Source organism: Brachycentrus maculatus, unplaced genomic scaffold (assembly GCF_059751285.1).
Source record: "Brachycentrus maculatus isolate JH-2025_06_01 unplaced genomic scaffold, ASM5975128v1 h1tg000199l, whole genome shotgun sequence".
In the NCBI taxonomy this organism is placed as follows: domain Eukaryota; kingdom Metazoa; phylum Arthropoda; class Insecta; order Trichoptera; family Brachycentridae; genus Brachycentrus; species Brachycentrus maculatus.
In genome coordinates, this window is record NW_028280950.1 from 1,662,870 (window position 1) to 1,682,318 (window position 19,449).

Genomic DNA, 19,449 nt, shown 5'->3' on the forward strand with positions numbered 1-19,449 from the left:
ATTTAACAATTCAACCATTTATTTGACAATCCATAACAAATTTACCTATTTTTATTTTTTATTTTTATTTTATTGGAAGGAAGAACAACAGTTAAAATATATGATACATCAGAATACAAAATATAAAATCTTCTTCTAACCCCTTATCCGCACCCAATGGTGCATAGGGCACTGCATCGTAGTGACGCAGTGTTATCTTGATCGTAAATTACATGAAGGCAAGGTGATCAGCCCTACGCTTCTTGTACCAGTCCAGGGTGATATTAAATAAATATGAGAGTGAAAATCGGCCATATTTATTTTGACCCTCCTGGGAATCGAACCCGGGACCTCCAGCACGGTAGCCAAACGCGCTGACCACTGCGCTACGGAGGTGGACAAAATATAAAATCATGAGTACCAATTATAGATCTTCACAACTATCCATAATAGAGGTCTATATAAAGGAAGAACATGAGACAAGGATGGGATAAAGAGAAAAGGAGATGACAGTGATAGGAAAAGAAGAAAAGGAAAGGACAGGGAATAGAATTACCTTTTTAGGTTTATAAGCTTTCAAAGAATTTAGCTTTAAAGTTTGAATGATTGGAATAGAACATATCAAGGTGGGTACAACATTCATTAAGTTTCCCACAACTTCGATAAATAAAGGAATTTTTTAAATAGTTCTTTGATGGTGCTGGATTATAAAAGGTATGACTTTGTCTATTGATTCTAATTGGACAATGAAAAGGTATCTGCTCAAGAACATGGGGGCTCTCAGTTATACTATTTATAACTTTATACAAAAAACATAAATCTGATATATTCCTACGTTTACTAAGTGAAGATAATTTATGGAAGCCTGAAGATTCTTCGTAAGAGTTGAAACTTAAATGAAGCTTACCATCCAACATTTTTAGAAATTTATTTTGAATACGATCAAGTTGAGCTATATATATCTATCTAATTTGAAATGTGGGGGTAAGTTTTATCTTCATTTTTCAATTATTCACTTTTAAAAACCATGAGGCGAAACAATTGTCCTAAAAAATAAATAAATAATGTTGACTTAATATCTTCATTTTGTTTTGTATAAATGAATACTGAGTTCAACTTCATCAAATCATGTTTCTATTATTATTACGCATAAATATTTTATTATGACTTCTTAAAAGTAAAATTAATTCATTCGGATATCACAATATGATAACCCTTATGATTTGCTCAGAACATTACTTATCTATTTATTTAGTTGCTAAAATTATAAAGTGCAATTATTATATTATAATGCTTATCTCTATTATTTAAACAGAAACTCTCAATTATTTTCAAACAATAATATTTACAAATGAAAACACAATAACTTTAATGATAAAGTAAAGGTAACCTCTTCTTCTTCAAACCTTAATTGGCACCCAATGGTGCATAGAGCACTGCATAATATAAATGCAGTGTTATATTGATCATTAATACATTAACGAAAGGTGATCAGTGTTCCGCTTCAGATACCAGTCCAGGGTAATATTTAAAGAAAATTAGAGTGAAAAAATCACTTATATTTATTTGACTCCCCCTGGGAATCGAACTCGGGACCTCTAGATATGGTAGCCGAGGGTTCTGACTATTAAACTACGGAGGCAGACAACCTCCTTCTCTAGGGAACCTCTAGCTAGAATAAAGCAAACTGTACATTTGGTATCAGTATTACAATAATTACCTTTTAGATCAAGATGCTAGATGATATAGAAGTTTATAAAAATAAGTCAACAGAATAGTCCCATCAACTAATAAAAGAAGTTCTATTAAGTTTGATAATCAAGTAAGCAGTAATCAATATAATTTAGTTTATTCATTGCTTTGGAGATTAATTTGTAGAACTCTATTTTAATTTATGAATTAATTTAGTATATATTAGAGAGGAAAGAAATGAATATAATTGCAATCACTGGGAATACAATCACAACTACGGGAAATACAGTCGCAACTTCAGGAAATATATGATTATTTTTTGTTTGTACGGAATATGAGCATCATGGTGGGCTTATTGTTTTGAAGTAATATTTTCCAACCAACCAAAAACAAATAAAAAAACTATTTCAAATGAATGGGCAGGTAGTGCTTGTAAGTAAGAGAAGAAAGGAAACATAGATTTTATGTATTAATTTTAAATCAAACACAGATTTTTTGAGTCTACTAAGTTGTATTTTATTAACAAAAACACATAAAAAATTAATATTGTGACAATTGTTTCGCCTTGTTAGGGCATTATCAAACGAATGTGAAGATCAAATGAACTGACTGTAAGGACATAAGGATGTAGCTATACAATTCTAAGTGACAGTTTCAACATGTGCAGCAATAATTAATGGGAAACAACAGTAGCTAATGGGGGACGTTTGATTTAAAATTAATACATAAATTAAAATGGAGTTCTACAAATTAAATGCCAAATCAATAAATAAAATACAGATTATTAGGAGTTGCAGTATGAATAGTTAAAAAAATATTGTATATAATGTTATTGTTTGTTAAAGTAGAACTAGGTAAGAAGTTGAGGATGGAGAGATAGATACCATAATTCAAGGAATGGATTATTTGATGGACAGTTAATGTTTGAAGGATAATTACTAATGTTCTATACATTTCTTGAATCATCAGAGTTGTCACGTAAGATGTAATTTATTCTATAGTCTGGCAACTTAGACAGTGCAGGAATTACTAAACTGAACAATGTTGCGGTGTTATGGTGGTGAGAGACATTGTAAGTTTATGCACTGTTTACAACCAAGCTATTTTATTTCAGTGTGAGAAGGTGATACATGGCCATATTTTTCGGCTGAAAATGAAGAAAACTGAGCATATTCATACATTTCAGGTAAGAAAATTGCTTTGAGAATGTTGTCCAAATATTTATGTACACATTTGTCTTTTAAAATAACTCTGAATCAATTATCAATCAATGAATCCATGCGATTTTTGAATTACCTAACGTCCAAGTGACTGAAATCTAGCTACGGCTTATGCAACATCGCTTATCATGACCCTACTCAGACTTCAACTTTTTAAGTTTCATAGGCTATGCCTACTAGTGAGTGGATTTACTCTTTATGTTTAAAGTAACTATAATGTCATGTAATTCATGAGTGAAAATGTGAGGCAAAAACACTCGCTGAATCCATGTGATCCTGTGTACAACAATTTTATTCAAATGTGATTTAAAAAAAAAATCTATTGCCTCTTATCGTAATTAATTTATATATTACTTTATTGGAAATTAGAAGTTTTGAAATCACCGGTTTATTATCTTATGTGAAAAATGGTTGTTGATATTAGGTTCAGAGTATCAGTACTATCTTAAAATGATAATAACAACAGTTTTTTGAAGTAGCCAATAATGATTGTGCAGAAATATATCTGAAACAAACGAGTCTAACAAAAATGTGGAGTATATTTATAGCTAGTGTTGCAATTATTCTGTATTGCATACATTACCGTTTGTCTAAAACTAAAAATGGAATACTCTTTTCCAAAGTACCAGGACCTAAGAAATGGCCAATTTTAGGAAATATTGCTGACTTTTTGTTGGAACCAGGTATGTACATGTACATTTGCTTATGTAATATGTACCATGATTGGAAAATATAAGTCCTTTACAGATCATTTTTATTTTATAAATATATTTATAATTTAAATTTTATTTTATATATAAATAAAAGATATTTATTATTAATAGTTCCACTCTTCTACCACTCAAGAAGCCTGTCAAATACTTTTAAATCTACTTATGCAGTACAATTAGGAGGAAAGAGGATATTGAATATTCAGAGTCCAAAGGAAATTGAGGTAAAAATTGACACATTATATGTATAACATAATCTTTATCTAGTATAAAGGTAATATTTAGTAAAAAATAATACTACAATCATATTGTAATAATCATTGAGCTGATAATAATAGCTTTACATAGGTACTAGTAGAGAGGATTAATGGAAAATCAGTTGGAGTTACAAATATTATGATTATAATTTTTAGATAGTATTATCCAGCCAAAAATTTATTACGAAGAGTATGATTTATGATTTTCTTAAGCCATGGCTAAATGAAGGACTCTTAACAAGTAATGGTTAGTAAATAATTTCAATAATATACATTGTGTGATTTAAAGTGTTTGTTATCAATATTTATTTATATTCGCCGCAGACATATATACATACTACTAGCTTTATAATGTATACTGATAAATAAATTTTCAGGTGAAAAATGGCAAATAAGAAGAAAAATACTTACACCAGCATTTCATTTCAATATTTTACGTCAATTTTGCAACATCTTTAATAAACACAGCGAAAAAACAGTCCAAGATTTAAAAAAAGAGATTGGCAAGACAAAAACAGATATTACCTCTTTTGTAACTCAATTCACTATACATTCTATTTGTGGTAAGTTTTTTTAAATAATATATTTATTTATAAAAGTGTTCCTAGCTTAAGTAATCAAGCAAGGTATATTTTTAACAAAACACATTGCATTTATTTGAAAATAGTTGATAACATAGTGTTATATTTACAGAAACAGCAATGGGTATTGAAATGGATTTTAGCAATACTTCCACTTTTGCAAAATACAAAAAAGGTATTCACGATATTGGAAAGGTTCTCATATACAGGCTTGTGCGACTATGGCTTCATGCTCCGGTAATATTCGGGATATCTTCAGTTGGCAAAAAGCATAATAAGATTTTACCTATTCTACATGAGTTTACACTGGATGTTATAAGGAAAAGACGTGCAACAGCGTCATCAGAAAATACTAAAGCTATTGTGAACGAGATAGAAAACAGTGATTACATGAAAAATAGTAGCAAAAAATTAGCAATGCTGGATTTACTACTGTCTGCAGAATCTGAAGGGAAAATCAATGAATCCGGAATACGAGAAGAAGTAGATACATTTATGTTTGAGGTAAAGGAAAATTAATTCATTTTTACAACATTATAGAAATATAATCATTTTACTGGCAGAAATTATTTGACTAATTATTTGTCATTATTTACTATCATAGGGACATGACACAACAACAATGGCTTTAAGTTTTTGCCTCATGCTTATTGCCAACCACAGTTCCATTCAGGTACGATCTTTCTTTTATAAACTGTAATAATAATAATAATAATAAATTTGCATAACTTATATAGCGCCATTTTCGTAAAAAAATACCTCAAGGGCGCTTTTAATTTATTATTAAATAATTATTATTTATTTATTATTTAACAAACAAACAAAAAAATATTACTGTGTATGTAACATAGTACCTATTTAAAAACGGGTAGACATAATATATAAATCCTTTTATACCAGTTCTTTAACATAATAGTTGGATAATAAAACACATTTTATTATACTGTTAAGATGATTGTAAATTATAACAATGCTTTATTCATGTTTAAATGTTTGTTTGCTAATTGTGAAAAAAAAGGAACAAATAGTGGCTGAACTGGATGAAATATTTGAAGGCACATCAAAAGAAGCCACAATGGAAGATTTTAATAAAATGCGATATTTGGAAATGTGTTTGAAAGAATCTCTTCGCTTGTATCCGAGTGTACCATTCATATCCAGACTATTAAATGAAGATGTTCAATTAAGTAAGTATAAATGACTTTGTACATTATTTTGGATTTTATTTACCAGATACTTAGTAAAGTATGAAGACTACTTCCTGGTTAAAATGTTGGTAAGATGGATTTAACAAAGAGTCAATAGGTATACAAATAAGTCATAAGTGTGGGCAGTCAAACAAGGTGGTTATTAACCCTGAGCCCGTCTTCAAGTAAATATTTTTTGAATATTGGGATTTCCAAAAAATCACCCCGCAGGCAAGAGGTTTAATGAACACTACCTGTATTGATACTTTTAACATCAGACAAGAGAGGTTTAGATAAAATAAATTGTTTTTTTTTTACAGCTGATCACTTGATACCAGCTGGTACAACGTGCCATGTGCATATATTTGATTTACATAGAAATGCAAGTATCTATCCCGATCCAGATAAATTTATCCCCGAAAGGTTCACATTAGAAAATTCCTCCAAAAGGCATCCATTTGCATACATACCATTTAGTGCTGGACCAAGGAACTGTATAGGTTTGTATACAACTATATATTATTGTTTATCTGGAACACTAGTCTAGTTTTTGACTTTGAAGCCTCAAATTTAATGAACAAGTTAATATCTTAAAGTATGTATTTATTTGATTGAGTAACACTGTCCACATGTCTATTGTCCACTGCGAAATAAGTTGTTTGAAAAGCTTTTTTGTGTTTGGTTCAATCAATTCGTTCGGACCCGAAATTTGAGTATTTATTTAGGCTTATATCTCTGGGACTGAAATTAGCAAACTATTTTTGAAAGTTATGAACAATTACACTATCCCAAGTACTGGATATATTTTTTTTTACATGCAACCAATACGTCGCCTCTAAAATGACGTTTTGCACAAATTAGAATTCATCCAAAATACGGTATCTTTAATGTATAATAGTTTACTGATATCTCAATAACTCATCGAAAAACTAGTAGGTGGTCAAATAAATAATTAAAACAATAAGACCACTTTGATGTCAATTTTATATCCTTTTATACTCTAATAAACTGATGTGTTTTGTGAAAATCCAATATAATTTTCCTGTTGACCTAATAATTTTCTATATCTAAAGCAGAGGTTCCCAAACTCTTTTATCTCGTAGACCCCTTGCCTTACCTGATATTGATTTTTATCAAATTCATTAACTTCAAATGTATTTTTGACAGCCGGTATATGTAGTGTTACTCACTTTGAACCACACATGTTAGGTTTTATACATTTATATTTTAAATTCAAATTAAAACATAGACCCCTTGCAAGTTGTCATAGACCCCTGGGGGTCGATATAGACCACTTTGGGAATCACAGATCTAAAGATACATGCCTCCATAGTGGTTATAGCATTTTAATGCCTTGATGGATGTCCCAGGATTGGTTTTCAAGGGGGTCAGAATTAATAAAAGTGACTTTTCAATCTAATATTTATTTAATATCTATAATCAAAGTAAGACTGCTTCCATAGTATGCAGTGCCCTATAAACTATTGGGTACAGATAAGGGTTGGAAGAAGAAAGATACTCCAACAATTGAATGCTATTTCCGTTGAGTGCATGAACCATTAGGTATGGATGAAAGGAGATTCAATGAGAAGGAAATATGCATTTTTTGGTATTTTCATTGTAATAACCATACATTACAAGTATATGTATATGTGTGTGTAATTTTATAGGGCAGAGATTTGCACTGTTTGAGCTAAAGGCATTTGTATCCTCCATTTTGCGGAACTTCATATTAGAACCAGTGACTACACCCGAAGATATTGTGTTTTCTGCTGATTTGGTTCTTAGAAGCAGAGATCCGATCCACATTAAGTTACTACCAAGGAAGAAATCATTCTCGGTGAGTGTATTTGTATTTTTTGTATTTATAAATCAATAATCATTATTATAAATAAAATATTTAGTTTAGAAAATATTGTCTTCAAAGTAAAACATACTTACATATTTTCAATAATACGTTTCCCATGATTTTGTAACATATTCATCAGTTTAGAATTCAATCTGTTTAAAAAAAACACGTAACATAAATAAAACGTTCCATTTTCTTTGTTGAAGATGAATATATTTACATTATAAAATCATGACATACCTTATATCGGGAATCTTGAACAAGTACATAAAAAATGCCATGCACTAGTGTTATCGCATATTTATTACTTTGTTAGTTATGATATAAACCAGAGCAAAACTTGTAGTATTATATAAAAAGAATATTCTCATGCACTCTACAAATGATTACTAATACAGTGATGCCTTGCATAACAAACGATGCACACAACAAACTTTTTGTTTGTCCACTATGCGACTCACACAGTGAATCTTGCTTCACACAACGTAGTGTATCGTATTTCATCTCGCCGCTCGAAAGCTCCAAAGGTGCATGCAGCGCAGTTGGTATTGGAAGTAAAGGAAGAGGATGTGGCAGAGCTTATTGATGAACACCAAGAAGAGCTGATAAATGAAGAGCTCCAAGCACTTCTAGTCCAGCAACATGATGGAAGTTCAAAGGGAAGCTTCATTTGACAGTGAGAAGGAGCAATCAAATCAACCAATCTCAACTGCTGCTATCAAGGAAATCCTGGTCACATAGAGAGAGGTTCAGGAGTTTACTAATAGTCACTATCCAAACTCAGCTGAGGCCGACAGGATCAACAGTCTACAATGATGCCCTTAACGGCAGGTGTTGAAGAAGAGGGAGAAACAAACAACCTCGGAAAGGTTTTTCAAGAAGTCAGCAGCCAAGAACCACAGGATGGAACAAGAGGATTTAAGTTTTACTTAGTAAATACCAATATTTCTTAAAATCTATAGTGTCGTCACGCGTTAAAAATAATGGGGAATGCATCGAAACACGTGTCACAATAGATTTTAAGAAGTGGTATTTACTAAGTAAAACTTAAATTTAAAATGGATAGATTTTACCACAAAGTGACCGCTAAATCAATTAATAAAAAAAGAGGATTTGACCCTGCAAGCCTCGATAGACTCTCCTAAATCTGAGTATCTTTTTTATGTTACAGTACTATATTTTATGCCACAGAACGATTTAAAAAAAGGTGTATCGTTATGGGAAAACAAGCTTCACCTAACAAACTTGCTCCTGGAACAAATTAAGTACGTTATGCGAGGCATCACTGCAAATTTATTACATATTGTTGCAAAAATACATTGTCCATGTATCTTAATTGGATTCTGGTTAATAGAAGCAGTCGCTTATTTGAGCCAAATCTTAAGAAACTTATGTCACTCTGATGGTACCATATCCTGTTTAAGTAGGATAGTGAATTAAAGATCCTAATTCTGTATTGGCCCAGTCGATATGATACACATAACTCCGATATATGTCACCACGTCAATGTGGTGGTGTACTGGTCATCTAACAGCCTAACTTTTATCAGTTATTGTACTTTTACAATGTACTTTTCTACTAATTAAAGAAAACACTTTGTTTTTTACCACTTGAGTTTTTATTAAAGACTACATGTTTCAGAAGTTAAACTTCCATCATTCAGGTCTGTATAATATATAATAAGTTATTATACAGACCTGAATGATGGAAGTTTAACTTCTGAAACATGTAGTCTTTAATAAAAACTCAAGTGGTAAAAAACAAAGTGTTTTCTTTAATTATTATAACATGTCTTACCACAAAGTTAATGCCGAAACAATAAATAAAATACTTTTCTACTATTGAACTATTTGCTTTTTATATTTGGTTAAAGAAGTTATAATATATAAAATCAATAAAAATATAGATTGTTTAAATAAACATTCGCCCCGTCATTCGTTAATAAGGAGAGCCAATTAATTGGAACATTCTGGTCTTAATGTGTTCCAATTGTTGAATTTACTTTTAGTATTTAAAATTTTATTTACCATCTGATTTTATTAAGATCTCATCTTAATATTTAATTTCTATAATATAAGCTGTTTAGATATAACCATTGAATATGATTTTTTTTATAGTTAATAATGGTTTACATTTTCAAGTACGGCATTAAGGAAAAACAAAATAAATATTGACAAATAAGTTTATTTTTTATTTGATTAAAAATTTCTCTTTCAGGAGTCTTCGTAATTATTGATTACCTGCAACAATTTCAAAGGATAAAGAAAAGGATTTTCTAACTGATATGTTTCTTTCAAGTACATATATTAAATTATCATAAAAGTAATGTTTTTATTAAAGTATGTACAAAACAAATATAATTGTTTTTTTCTCAAAAATAAATGAATGTTTATAAAAAAATATCCCATGCATGATATAATTTCGACGGCCCCTACGTAAAGTATCTCTATAGTATACTCTATCTGCAAATCTGTTACTTTACAAGAGAGACCTTAGAAGATTTTTTACCGTAATTTTTGAAATTAATTAACAGTATTATTTGAAATTCTTAACTTCTTAAATTCTTATCTTAAACTAGTATTAAACATTCAAAAACACGATAAAATAATGCAATGCATTAAATCGTTTTGAAACTTTATGCTTTATCAAAATTAGGTAGTTAGTGTTTTAGGAGTTCAGTTCTTAGATAGCGTCTTATACGCCTGAAAACTAGGCGTAATTTATTTTATATATTTTTTTTGTTTGTTTATATTTGTAGATAACGGTCAGTTGATAACATACACCAAGTATCTCAAAATTGACAAAAATGTAGTTGGAGCACTTTACGTAGGGCACGTCGATTTATTGTTAGTATCCACATTTCCAGAAATAGATCATTCGTATTAACCCCAAAATTTTACAACCATTCAGAATATAACAAGAATACTCACATGATAATGGACAGAATTTGCATTAGAAATAGCATGATCTTTGACCATCTGCTTAAAAAACGCTGCAGATTTTTTAGCCGTTCTAGGCAACGTAGAGTCTGTAATGTTTACAGAGTATAGTCCGAAGCGTTCACTGAAATTAAATAAAGTATATTGAATTTACGTTCTAAAGAAATCATTCAAATTGTCTATAAAAACATCACAGTTGTCTGTATGTTTGAAAATTTGTCCATTAACAATGTTGCTTATAGTACTCCAATCGGTGTAAGCCTGAAAGTGATAGAGACAGCAGGGCGTGTGTAAGGACATCCTCAGGGGCCTTGGTATTACTACTACATATATGTACCCGCTCTATATCTCTCCATATTCACCCGACAAAGGCGTATTGAAGAGTACCAATATGCAAAAGTATACAATTTTAAAATCGGTTTGAAGTCAATTTGAACTTAATGTATCAATTTCATCCTTATATATGGACATTTAACAATAACATTGAGAAATCTGATATTAGAAAAATTGCACAAAGTGAAATAATAACGTTTGGAGGAAAATTAATTAAGCAAGTACACCAAATACATACGAGAATCCAGCTCTCCATTCGAAGTTATCCATCAATGTCCACGCTACATATCCTGTGATATTAACATTATCATCATATACTGCTATCAGCAATTCAGACAGATAGTCCTAAAATATTGAGCATAAAATGTAACATAACATAAAACATATTACTGATAGGCTGATTGATGTAACCTTTAAGGCGTTTGTGCACTACATGGAATTTTACCATCCAACATTTCAGTTAGCGTGATAAAACGGATGATTGGCTTGGATTGGCTTGTGCTTTGTCCATCTTTCTTCGGATCGGTGCTCTTGATCGGTGCGTGATCACATTGCGTGTAAATTCAATAACGCTAAACTGTCGAAGGCGTGCCGGACGGTAAAATTCCGTGTAGTGCACAAGCACTCTTATGGCTTTAATATGTTTAAAAGATGAAAAACTTTTCCTACCTCAATAAAAACAAAATAAACTTGATGTCAAAAAACATATTGCTAATGAAAAAAAAGTTATTTCGTAATCTTATGAGATATGTATGTATGTATATCTAGTTTAAAGTTTATCTTTACATAGAAGGACTTTATTTGCATTCCTAAATTACCCAATTTGAAAAAAAAACTAATCATTCTAGAAGCATATAACTCTTGACAGTTCAATGCAGAAAAAGAATCATATGTGTTATTATCACTATTTTTATTTTTTGTTATGAAAATGTGGATTTCTTCTGACAATATGTGCATTTAGACCTAAATAAAATTGTAAATAAAGAACATACATTAAAGTATTCAATACGGCTGTCGTCTTCCAAACTACCTCTATCAGAGACACCATTCTCTGTAATCATAATTTCTGGATGATTGTACTCCTTGTCAGCCCATCGAAGCATATCACCAAAACCTTTGGGGTACACCTAAAAAATATAGAGCTAATAAGAAAATGTAACATAAATTGTATAAAAATAAGGCCAGAGAGATAATAAACCATACCCGCAGCCACTCAGATGCGGATGGTTTCCCCACTTCTAGTGACACTTTGGCGCCGATGTCCCTGAGCCAAGAAGGTGACTGTGCAGTGGCGTCTATGCCTGGTGTGACAAGGTGAGTGGTGTAATGATTGATCCCCAAGATGTCAGCCGTTCCTTTTATGCGGTTGATCCATTCTTCTCCCATAACAGGCAAACGAGATAGAGTCAAACCTTCAGCTTGACTGTTGGCGTCAATCTGATCTATCATAACTTTCGGGTATCCTCCCTCTTGGGAATAAATGGGATGTGCAAACCATCCAAACTGAAATTACCAATAAATGTTTATGTTCATTGTTCAGGGTTGACTTTGGTAAACAAATCATTTGTAAGCCGTCCTATGCAAGTTGGGTAGAGAACTAACAAATATAGGATAATATTTGCATCAACGGAGCAATACCGGCCTTATAACCCAGTTGCCTTTAATATTTTAGTCTCTAAGATTTTAGACAGGTTATTGTTAGTCATAATTAAATAAAATTGGTATTGATTATTAGTTTAATTATTAGAGCGAGTAAAAGTAAAAAAGAGCCTGTACTTTTTCAATTCACAATAACACAATGCAAAATTATAAACAAAAATATCCTAAAGATATACATATTATAGTAGTCATTATATACTAAATGACAGTATTCAATAGTTATTGTGCAAAATGTGCAAAGTGCAAAGTCTTTAAAATGAGGTCATGATTATGTAAAAAATGAAAACAAGGCCTTAAATTGGAACCTTACCTTGAACTGATTGGCTACCACTGCTAAGGCAACATCAGCAGGGCTTTGTGGATCTTGAGGAGCATACCAAATAGAATTGATGCTTATCATTATTCTGCCATTTTGAGAAGGTCGGTACATATCATTGTAGAGGTGATAGGACTCGGCGTGCGCCTTGAGTAACGTGTCTCCACACAGGTAATTACCAACTCCGTGGCTATTAATAGCCGGTGCTTTTTTTTCATCACCATATCCATCTTCGCATATTTCATATGGTTCATTAAATGTGATCCACAATTTCACCCTGTCCCCGAAAGTTTTGAAACAAAAGTCGGAATAATCCTTGAAGTAGTTGATCATGTAAGAATTTGCCCAGCCACCGATGTCCATCAGTGTTTGCGGAAGGTCCCAATGGAATAAAGTAACCTAAGTATCGACGTAAAGTAAATTTCTGGATTATAGCACATTTTCATAAAATCAAGTTGATAAATATATTTTCACGTCGATTCAAACTAAAAGACAACAGAAATATGAAAAACTTTACCATGTTGGGGATTATTTTAAAAAAATGACTTGCAACACATGATGCCAAATCAGAATGTATTAAAAGGGAGTTTTATTATGATAGTTCTAACATAACAGATTATATGTGGAACTGTTATCATAATAATGCTGTCAACATCTTACCACAAAAATCTAAGTCTATCACATAACATTACTTTATATCAGAACATACCATAGCTTGAATATTCCTTTCTAACAAGAGATTAATCACTTTATTAATATGTAGTTCACTCCCTCAGGATTGATAATGCTGTCAGCATCCTAACAGCAATGAGAATATAAGAAGTCTACCCCATAATTGCTATATATCAGAACATACCATAGGTTGAATATTCTTCTCCAACAAGAGATCAATCAGTTTATTATAATAGTTCACTCCTTCAGGATTGATTTTGTCGATTCTTCCAGTGGGTAAGATTCTGGCCCAAGAAAGGGAGAGACGGTACACATCAACCCCCAAGTACTCTAACTCTTCTACATCTTCTGTATATCTATTGTAGGAGTCTACGGCAATATCCCCATTGCTTCCATCAGCTATCAGCTCTGGCCGCGAGTGTGACAATCTGTCCCAGACATTTTCTGTTTTGCCTGAAATGTGAACGATTTATATACATATAAGTGTATATAAAAGTGGATAAGGATGTTGAGAGCACAGTGAATGCAGGGAATAGAATAAATGGTGCTTTGATCAGAGTGATTGCAAATAAAAATATGTCCATGGAAGCCAAGCTAGCGGTTCACAATGGCGTGCTGGTACCGACACTAATGTATAGGAGCGAAACAGAACTGGCAAAGGAAGTATGAAAGCAGAGAGAACGCTGTTGAAATGCGCTCCCTCAGACGAATGTGTGGAATATCATTGTACGAAAGAATTACAAATGAAGATATAAGAAAGGAATGTAAGGTTGAACAAGAAATAATTGAAAAGATTAGGAAGAGTTCGGCTGTCCAAACTTAAAACACAGTAAGGGACCTTTTTTGTAGTACGTTTTTTTTGCATTTTTGGACTAAGTAGAATCTACTTGGTCCAAAAATGCAAAAAAATGTCCCTTACTGTGTTTTGAGTTTGGACAGCCGAGTTCTTTAAGGTGGTATGCACATGTGGAGCGAATGGATAAAGAGAGAATGAATAAGAAAATATATGTGGTGAATGTGAGCAGGAAAACAGAACGAGGATGGACGAAAAAGACTTGGCAAGATCAGATGAATCAGAACCTAAAATCTGGTGGTGTCAAAAGTCTGCGTAATCGGATGGCATGTATGGATGTGAAGGAGGCGAGGAGTGTATTTCAGGACAGAAGAGTGTAGCGTTCCATCCTTTCTGCATACCCCTGCGGGGAAATGGCGTGATGGTAGTAGTAGTAGTATGTTTAATAATTATTAAATATTAATATTCAAGTACTATCTACCCTCTGATTGCAAACAGCTATATAAGGTATCAAACGTTTTGACCAATATCTCTAGTCTGTTTTTGGTCGGTTGGAAGATATTGCTTTTTAGCAAGGCATAAACTTATCCATATATCATATATCTTGTCTTTATTATAAAATATTTATTGCATTTGCCGAGTTTGTTAAAAAAATCGGCTGGTGTTACATGCTTTTTTATTTTTAAAAAACTATCACAGCAGAACATTCAGTACTATGCATTTTCAAGCTCTATAAAATACTTGATTTCGACAACGTTGACAAGAGACTAAACAAAATAAATCGCGATTGAATTTGAAATGATTAATAAATACATTTAAAAAAAAATATATCGTTGCAACAAATTTTGAATGTGTCATTTTTGGCGCTTTTACGGTTGCATGGTTGTTGAGTATATATTTACAAATCAACTCTAATACTGTAGGTAGATACCTACTTTACAAGAAAATATTTGGCGTGTTGCCATTGATTTTTACTTCATAAATAGAATTATAATAATACGAGTGGAAGACTTTGAAGGTAACGAAATGGACGAAATCCGTATATATAACTCAGGACTAATGTCGAGACAATGCTGTTGAGTCAGTTAAATATGTTCATAAGATGGGAATTTGTAAGGCTAGCTGGAGTTACTAATAAAAAAGGTCTTCGATTTTATTATGGTTTCTCTCCTACGTCACAAATACGCGCTCGTAAAAAAAATATCGTTTCCCGAACGTTCCATTCAATGGCATTGTAGCCCTATTCTCTAAACTTGTCATAAATCTCATTATTAATTTTGACTTGGAAAAACATGAAATCCAATAGTAACGTATGCAAATCGGCTGTCTAAACTCAAAACACAGTAACGGAAATTTTTTTGTAGGACGTTTTTTATGCATTTTGGACTTAGTAGATTCTACTTAGTCCAAAAATGCAAAAAAAAACTACTAAAAAAATGTCCCTTACTGTGTTTTAAGTTTGGACAGCCGAAATGATTTTCTGTTTTTATTGTCGATGATCGATGCAGATATTCAGATTATGTAGGAATTATTTATATCTTACCTGAAAGATTCCAAGCCCCTTCAATCTGATGGGCAGCTGTGGCTACGCCGAATATAAACCCGTCCGGGAAGTTTGTGTATTTGTAATCGGCAGAGAAGCTAAAAAAAATCAATTATTAAGTCACAGTAAAATAGTAATATACATTATCTACCGGATACGATTTCAATGAACGTTCGCTTAAGTACTTTGATATTATCACAAGCTATATATTAAACGTACTATCATTTTTTGATGGATCAATACAATAATCCAAGATTACAAGTTATAAGATATTATAAATATAATGTGTTTTTCTTATTTAATCGCATTACTTTTAAATTTCATGTTAATGGTGTGTATTTTGGGCTATAACGTAGTTTTAACACGAATATTCTATTTGAAACAGATTTCAGATAGTCAAACTTTTTGTTGTTATTGTAATAACTAGCCCCGCTTCCCCCTGATCAAGAACGTGAGGAGAAATTTAAAAACCTCATTTGTATCTATTAATGGAGAGAATACGTTATTTATATTCTTGGTAGGTGAATAAATAAATGTTGTCTTTCCTATTGTGTATTTTGCCCCGAGTGACCGGTCATCGCCAAGCACTGCAGCCTTTTTTTTTTACCAAGTATTTATTGTAGTCTGTAGTAAATCCACGGTTTATAAGTCATTTTTACTGTTTGACCTGAAATGGGATTACACGGAATGCTGCATCAGAAGAAACTAACTTTATTTTCAAAGACCTACTGTTACAATGGATACCACGATGGAGAGGCGGCACCGTGAAATCGCCATCGCTTCGTTGGAGTGTTTTCCTGGTATTTAAAATATTCTCGCAGATAGTTTGATTATTTATACCAACGTAATTTCTTTAGATTCAAAGGAGAAAAGTACCAATTATCATTAAAAACATGATAATACACTATTAACTCCCTCTAATAAATACAATATAATATTGTACATATATTACTTCTACGGACTTTTTGGAATTTCTTGTAACCTCTGAATGAACCCATAAAAAAATACTTCTAATTTTACTCGTGACAATGCGAATAAGAGTAAAATAATGCCCTAAGCTAGAGATATAGGAAAAAGAAGATCGATATTAGTATATATTATTGGAAGAAATAAAAAGACGAAATAAATAATATTATGTATATCTGAGTTCGTGGACTCACACTAGGATAAAATATAAAAAGATATTACGCACCATTGACCCATAAAAGTCATTGCCAAGGCTAGTAAGAAGATCTTCATGCTGGACGAGTCGGTCACTTATTGTTATGTTACACCTCCCACACAAGAGGGGAATACTGACTGAGGATGACTGACGATTAGCAGTTACTCGAACTCTATTGGCTTTGCATCCAGGGCCAATGTACCCGCAGATAGTACATAATACTTCCCACTACTTACTCGATAAACAATATTAGTTGATGTAATCTACTCAAAATCCAGCCTCTTCAAAGATATCACCGTTTACGCAATCATAAAATTGTCCGTTACAAGTTTACTATCTGCATTTGATCACAAACAACTGCCGATATAACGAATTATAATAAATCGCAATCTATAATAATTAATTTTATCGGATTAAAGTAATCTATAAATTAACTAATGATATGACATTGTTAAATACATGTGTATTAGTATTCGGTATACTAAGGAAAAAACCCATGATTTATTGTTTCGTTGTTGTCGAGAACACATATAAGATTTAAATCTAAAAATAAGAAGTACCCTAGTTAAGGAAAACATTCCTTTGAGTAGGTACTCAAAATTATGAATTAGGACTTATATTAAGCCTAAACTGGGCAAATGCATAAATAATAATTTGTTGCTCATTGGAATATATTGTATTTCTACGACTTTGGCATCTGCTAGTACCGCGATCGCGGAGCACGATAAAATATTGACATAAGTAAAAAAAGATCATGTCAATTACAACCGTAAATGTACACTACTTCTTCACTTATTTCATATTTACACCACTTTCAGAAGTCAGCTGCGAGCAATTTTGAATTTTAAAAAGGTATTAAAATCGGCAGTGCGCAACAGAGTGTGGACATTATGCGACATCACATTACATTTTGGTGGAAGAGTAATATAATATTGTTGTATCGTTGACGTTTTCTAATATTTTGTTATCAGGAATATTCAGGGCGGGCTTCGTGAGGAGGATGGGCTGCGACTTTTCTCCTGGTAGTCATTTTCTGATCTCAAACAAAAGAAAAATAATCGATTTGTATGTCTCTTCCAATCCGAATACGTGACTGCCTAAAAAATTAAGAGCCACCTCAGAACTCGTACCGATAATAAACAAAAATATTTTTTGTAGAATACCATTTTAAAAATCCTATGGCAACACATTTTGAAGAAGTTGTCGCATTATTTGCAAGTAGTCCACTGATGTCGCTATGGAGTTGCAAACTAAAACCCATCTGAAGAGGAACTCTTTAATTTCCTTCTCGTGACTGAATCTCCTATGCCAGAAATGGGTCGTTGGAGTCAGATGAATTGTGCAGAACACTGACTTCCAGTCTGGTGGGCAGAAATGGCTACAAAGTAAAAATTATATTAATAAAATGTTTGAAGTTCTTGCACTAATGATAGTTCATTTTCAAAAAGTTATTACAATATAAATCGGTATAGGCAAAAAACCGTCAAATCAAATTTGAGCACTAATATCCACATGGCCAGTTTGTCGTTTTTTTTTATATTGTTGAGTTTCAGCATAAGCAAACAGTATTGTTTTGTATAGGCTTTAAATAAGCAGTTACTATGTTATGCATATTTTGGGAATGTAAAAAAAGTATGGTTCGATTCGGAAGATGTTTGTGATTCCGTTCATTGCATTACGTGCATATGTATTAGAATACAAAGAACGTTAGAATATTTTACTTTCAAGGATGTTACTTTGTAAAAATATACGCGGTTGAAGAATTTAAATAAAGTAGAAGTCGTTCTCAAATATCTATATTTTATTTTAAATAATTATGAAAAATAACAACCATCACCTGGTTAGAAATGTATCAAATGGTATTATGGTGATGAAGACCAGAATTAATGGTAAAAAGAGAGTAATAATCACAATCATACACAAAAGTAGTGTAATAATTAGTTTTATAAACGTGGGAAATGGCAAATCTAGATGCCAAACATTTATCATGTCCTCTCCAACCAAATTCAAGAAAGTAGCAGTTCTTTCAAAATAGCTTCCCGATCTCTGAAATAATGAAAATAAAAAACTTCAGGTAGGTATTGTCAATTACTCTTAGGTTGATACTTATCAATTCATAAATAATTATGGTACATTAGATATATTAGTTTTTATTTCCCAACCTCAGAGTAACAATTTTTATAAAGTTTTATTTCTTTTTTAAAAAAACATGTTATTAATTTTAGTATTTGAAAACGAGTTATAGATCTTATCAATTAAGTATCATATTTTACACGAAAAAAGAAAATCGAATGCCGTAAATATCAGAATAAATAGCGAAAAAAATGTACCTCAAAATTTCATAATATTGATATTTCCCAATTCATATTTCCAAACTTTAAGTCGACATAAAAAACAAACATATTTACAAACATTTTATCCGATCATTACATAATGTTTTAGCATTTTAAAAACTGGAACTACGTATTTCGTGATTTAATAGATTTTAAGAAATTTCCATCAAATTTTAATTTAAGTGTTATTTAGTAAAAACCACTACACAATAGTGGTATTTACC

At 31.7% G+C, this 19,449-nt stretch overlaps 2 protein-coding genes across 6 annotated transcripts; one reads left to right on the top strand and one right to left on the bottom strand.

Annotated features, from left to right (window-relative positions):
* Window positions 1-3,146: 3,146 nt before the first annotated feature.
* LOC148307415 (cytochrome P450 4C1-like) lies at window positions 3,147-9,830 on the top strand. Of its 2 annotated transcripts, XM_088263350.1 has the most exons (10): window positions 3,147-3,574; window positions 3,716-3,825; window positions 4,015-4,105; window positions 4,236-4,421; window positions 4,552-4,943; window positions 5,044-5,112; window positions 5,458-5,626; window positions 5,947-6,126; window positions 7,297-7,466; window positions 9,693-9,830. In XM_088263350.1, the coding sequence occupies exons 1-10, from the start codon at window positions 3,421-3,423 to the stop codon at window positions 9,702-9,704; spliced, it is 1,533 nt and encodes a 510-aa protein (XP_088119476.1). In that variant the 5' UTR covers window positions 3,147-3,420; the 3' UTR covers window positions 9,705-9,830. The 2 variants fall into 2 exon arrangements, with proteins under 2 accessions (XP_088119476.1, XP_088119477.1); XM_088263351.1 differs by lacking the exon at window positions 4,015-4,105 and having other exon boundaries at window positions 3,417-3,574.
* Window positions 7,306-18,870, bottom strand: LOC148307416 (myrosinase 1-like). Of its 4 annotated transcripts, XM_088263345.1 has the most exons (11): window positions 18,730-18,870; window positions 18,056-18,270; window positions 15,731-15,828; window positions 13,579-13,847; window positions 12,717-13,121; window positions 11,951-12,250; window positions 11,740-11,874; window positions 10,986-11,092; window positions 10,406-10,538; window positions 7,568-7,627; window positions 7,306-7,442 (listed from the first exon to the last, which is right to left on the bottom strand). In XM_088263345.1, the coding sequence occupies exons 2-10, from the start codon at window positions 18,151-18,153 to the stop codon at window positions 7,616-7,618; spliced, it is 1,557 nt and encodes a 518-aa protein (XP_088119471.1). In that variant the 5' UTR covers window positions 18,154-18,270; window positions 18,730-18,870; the 3' UTR covers window positions 7,306-7,442; window positions 7,568-7,615. The 4 variants fall into 4 exon arrangements, with proteins under 4 accessions (XP_088119471.1, XP_088119473.1, XP_088119470.1 ...); XM_088263347.1 differs by lacking the exons at window positions 18,056-18,270; window positions 18,730-18,870 and adding an exon at window positions 16,923-17,147; XM_088263344.1 differs by lacking the exons at window positions 7,306-7,442; window positions 7,568-7,627 and adding an exon at window positions 9,557-9,715.
* Between the last annotated feature and the right edge of the window lie 579 nt (window positions 18,871-19,449).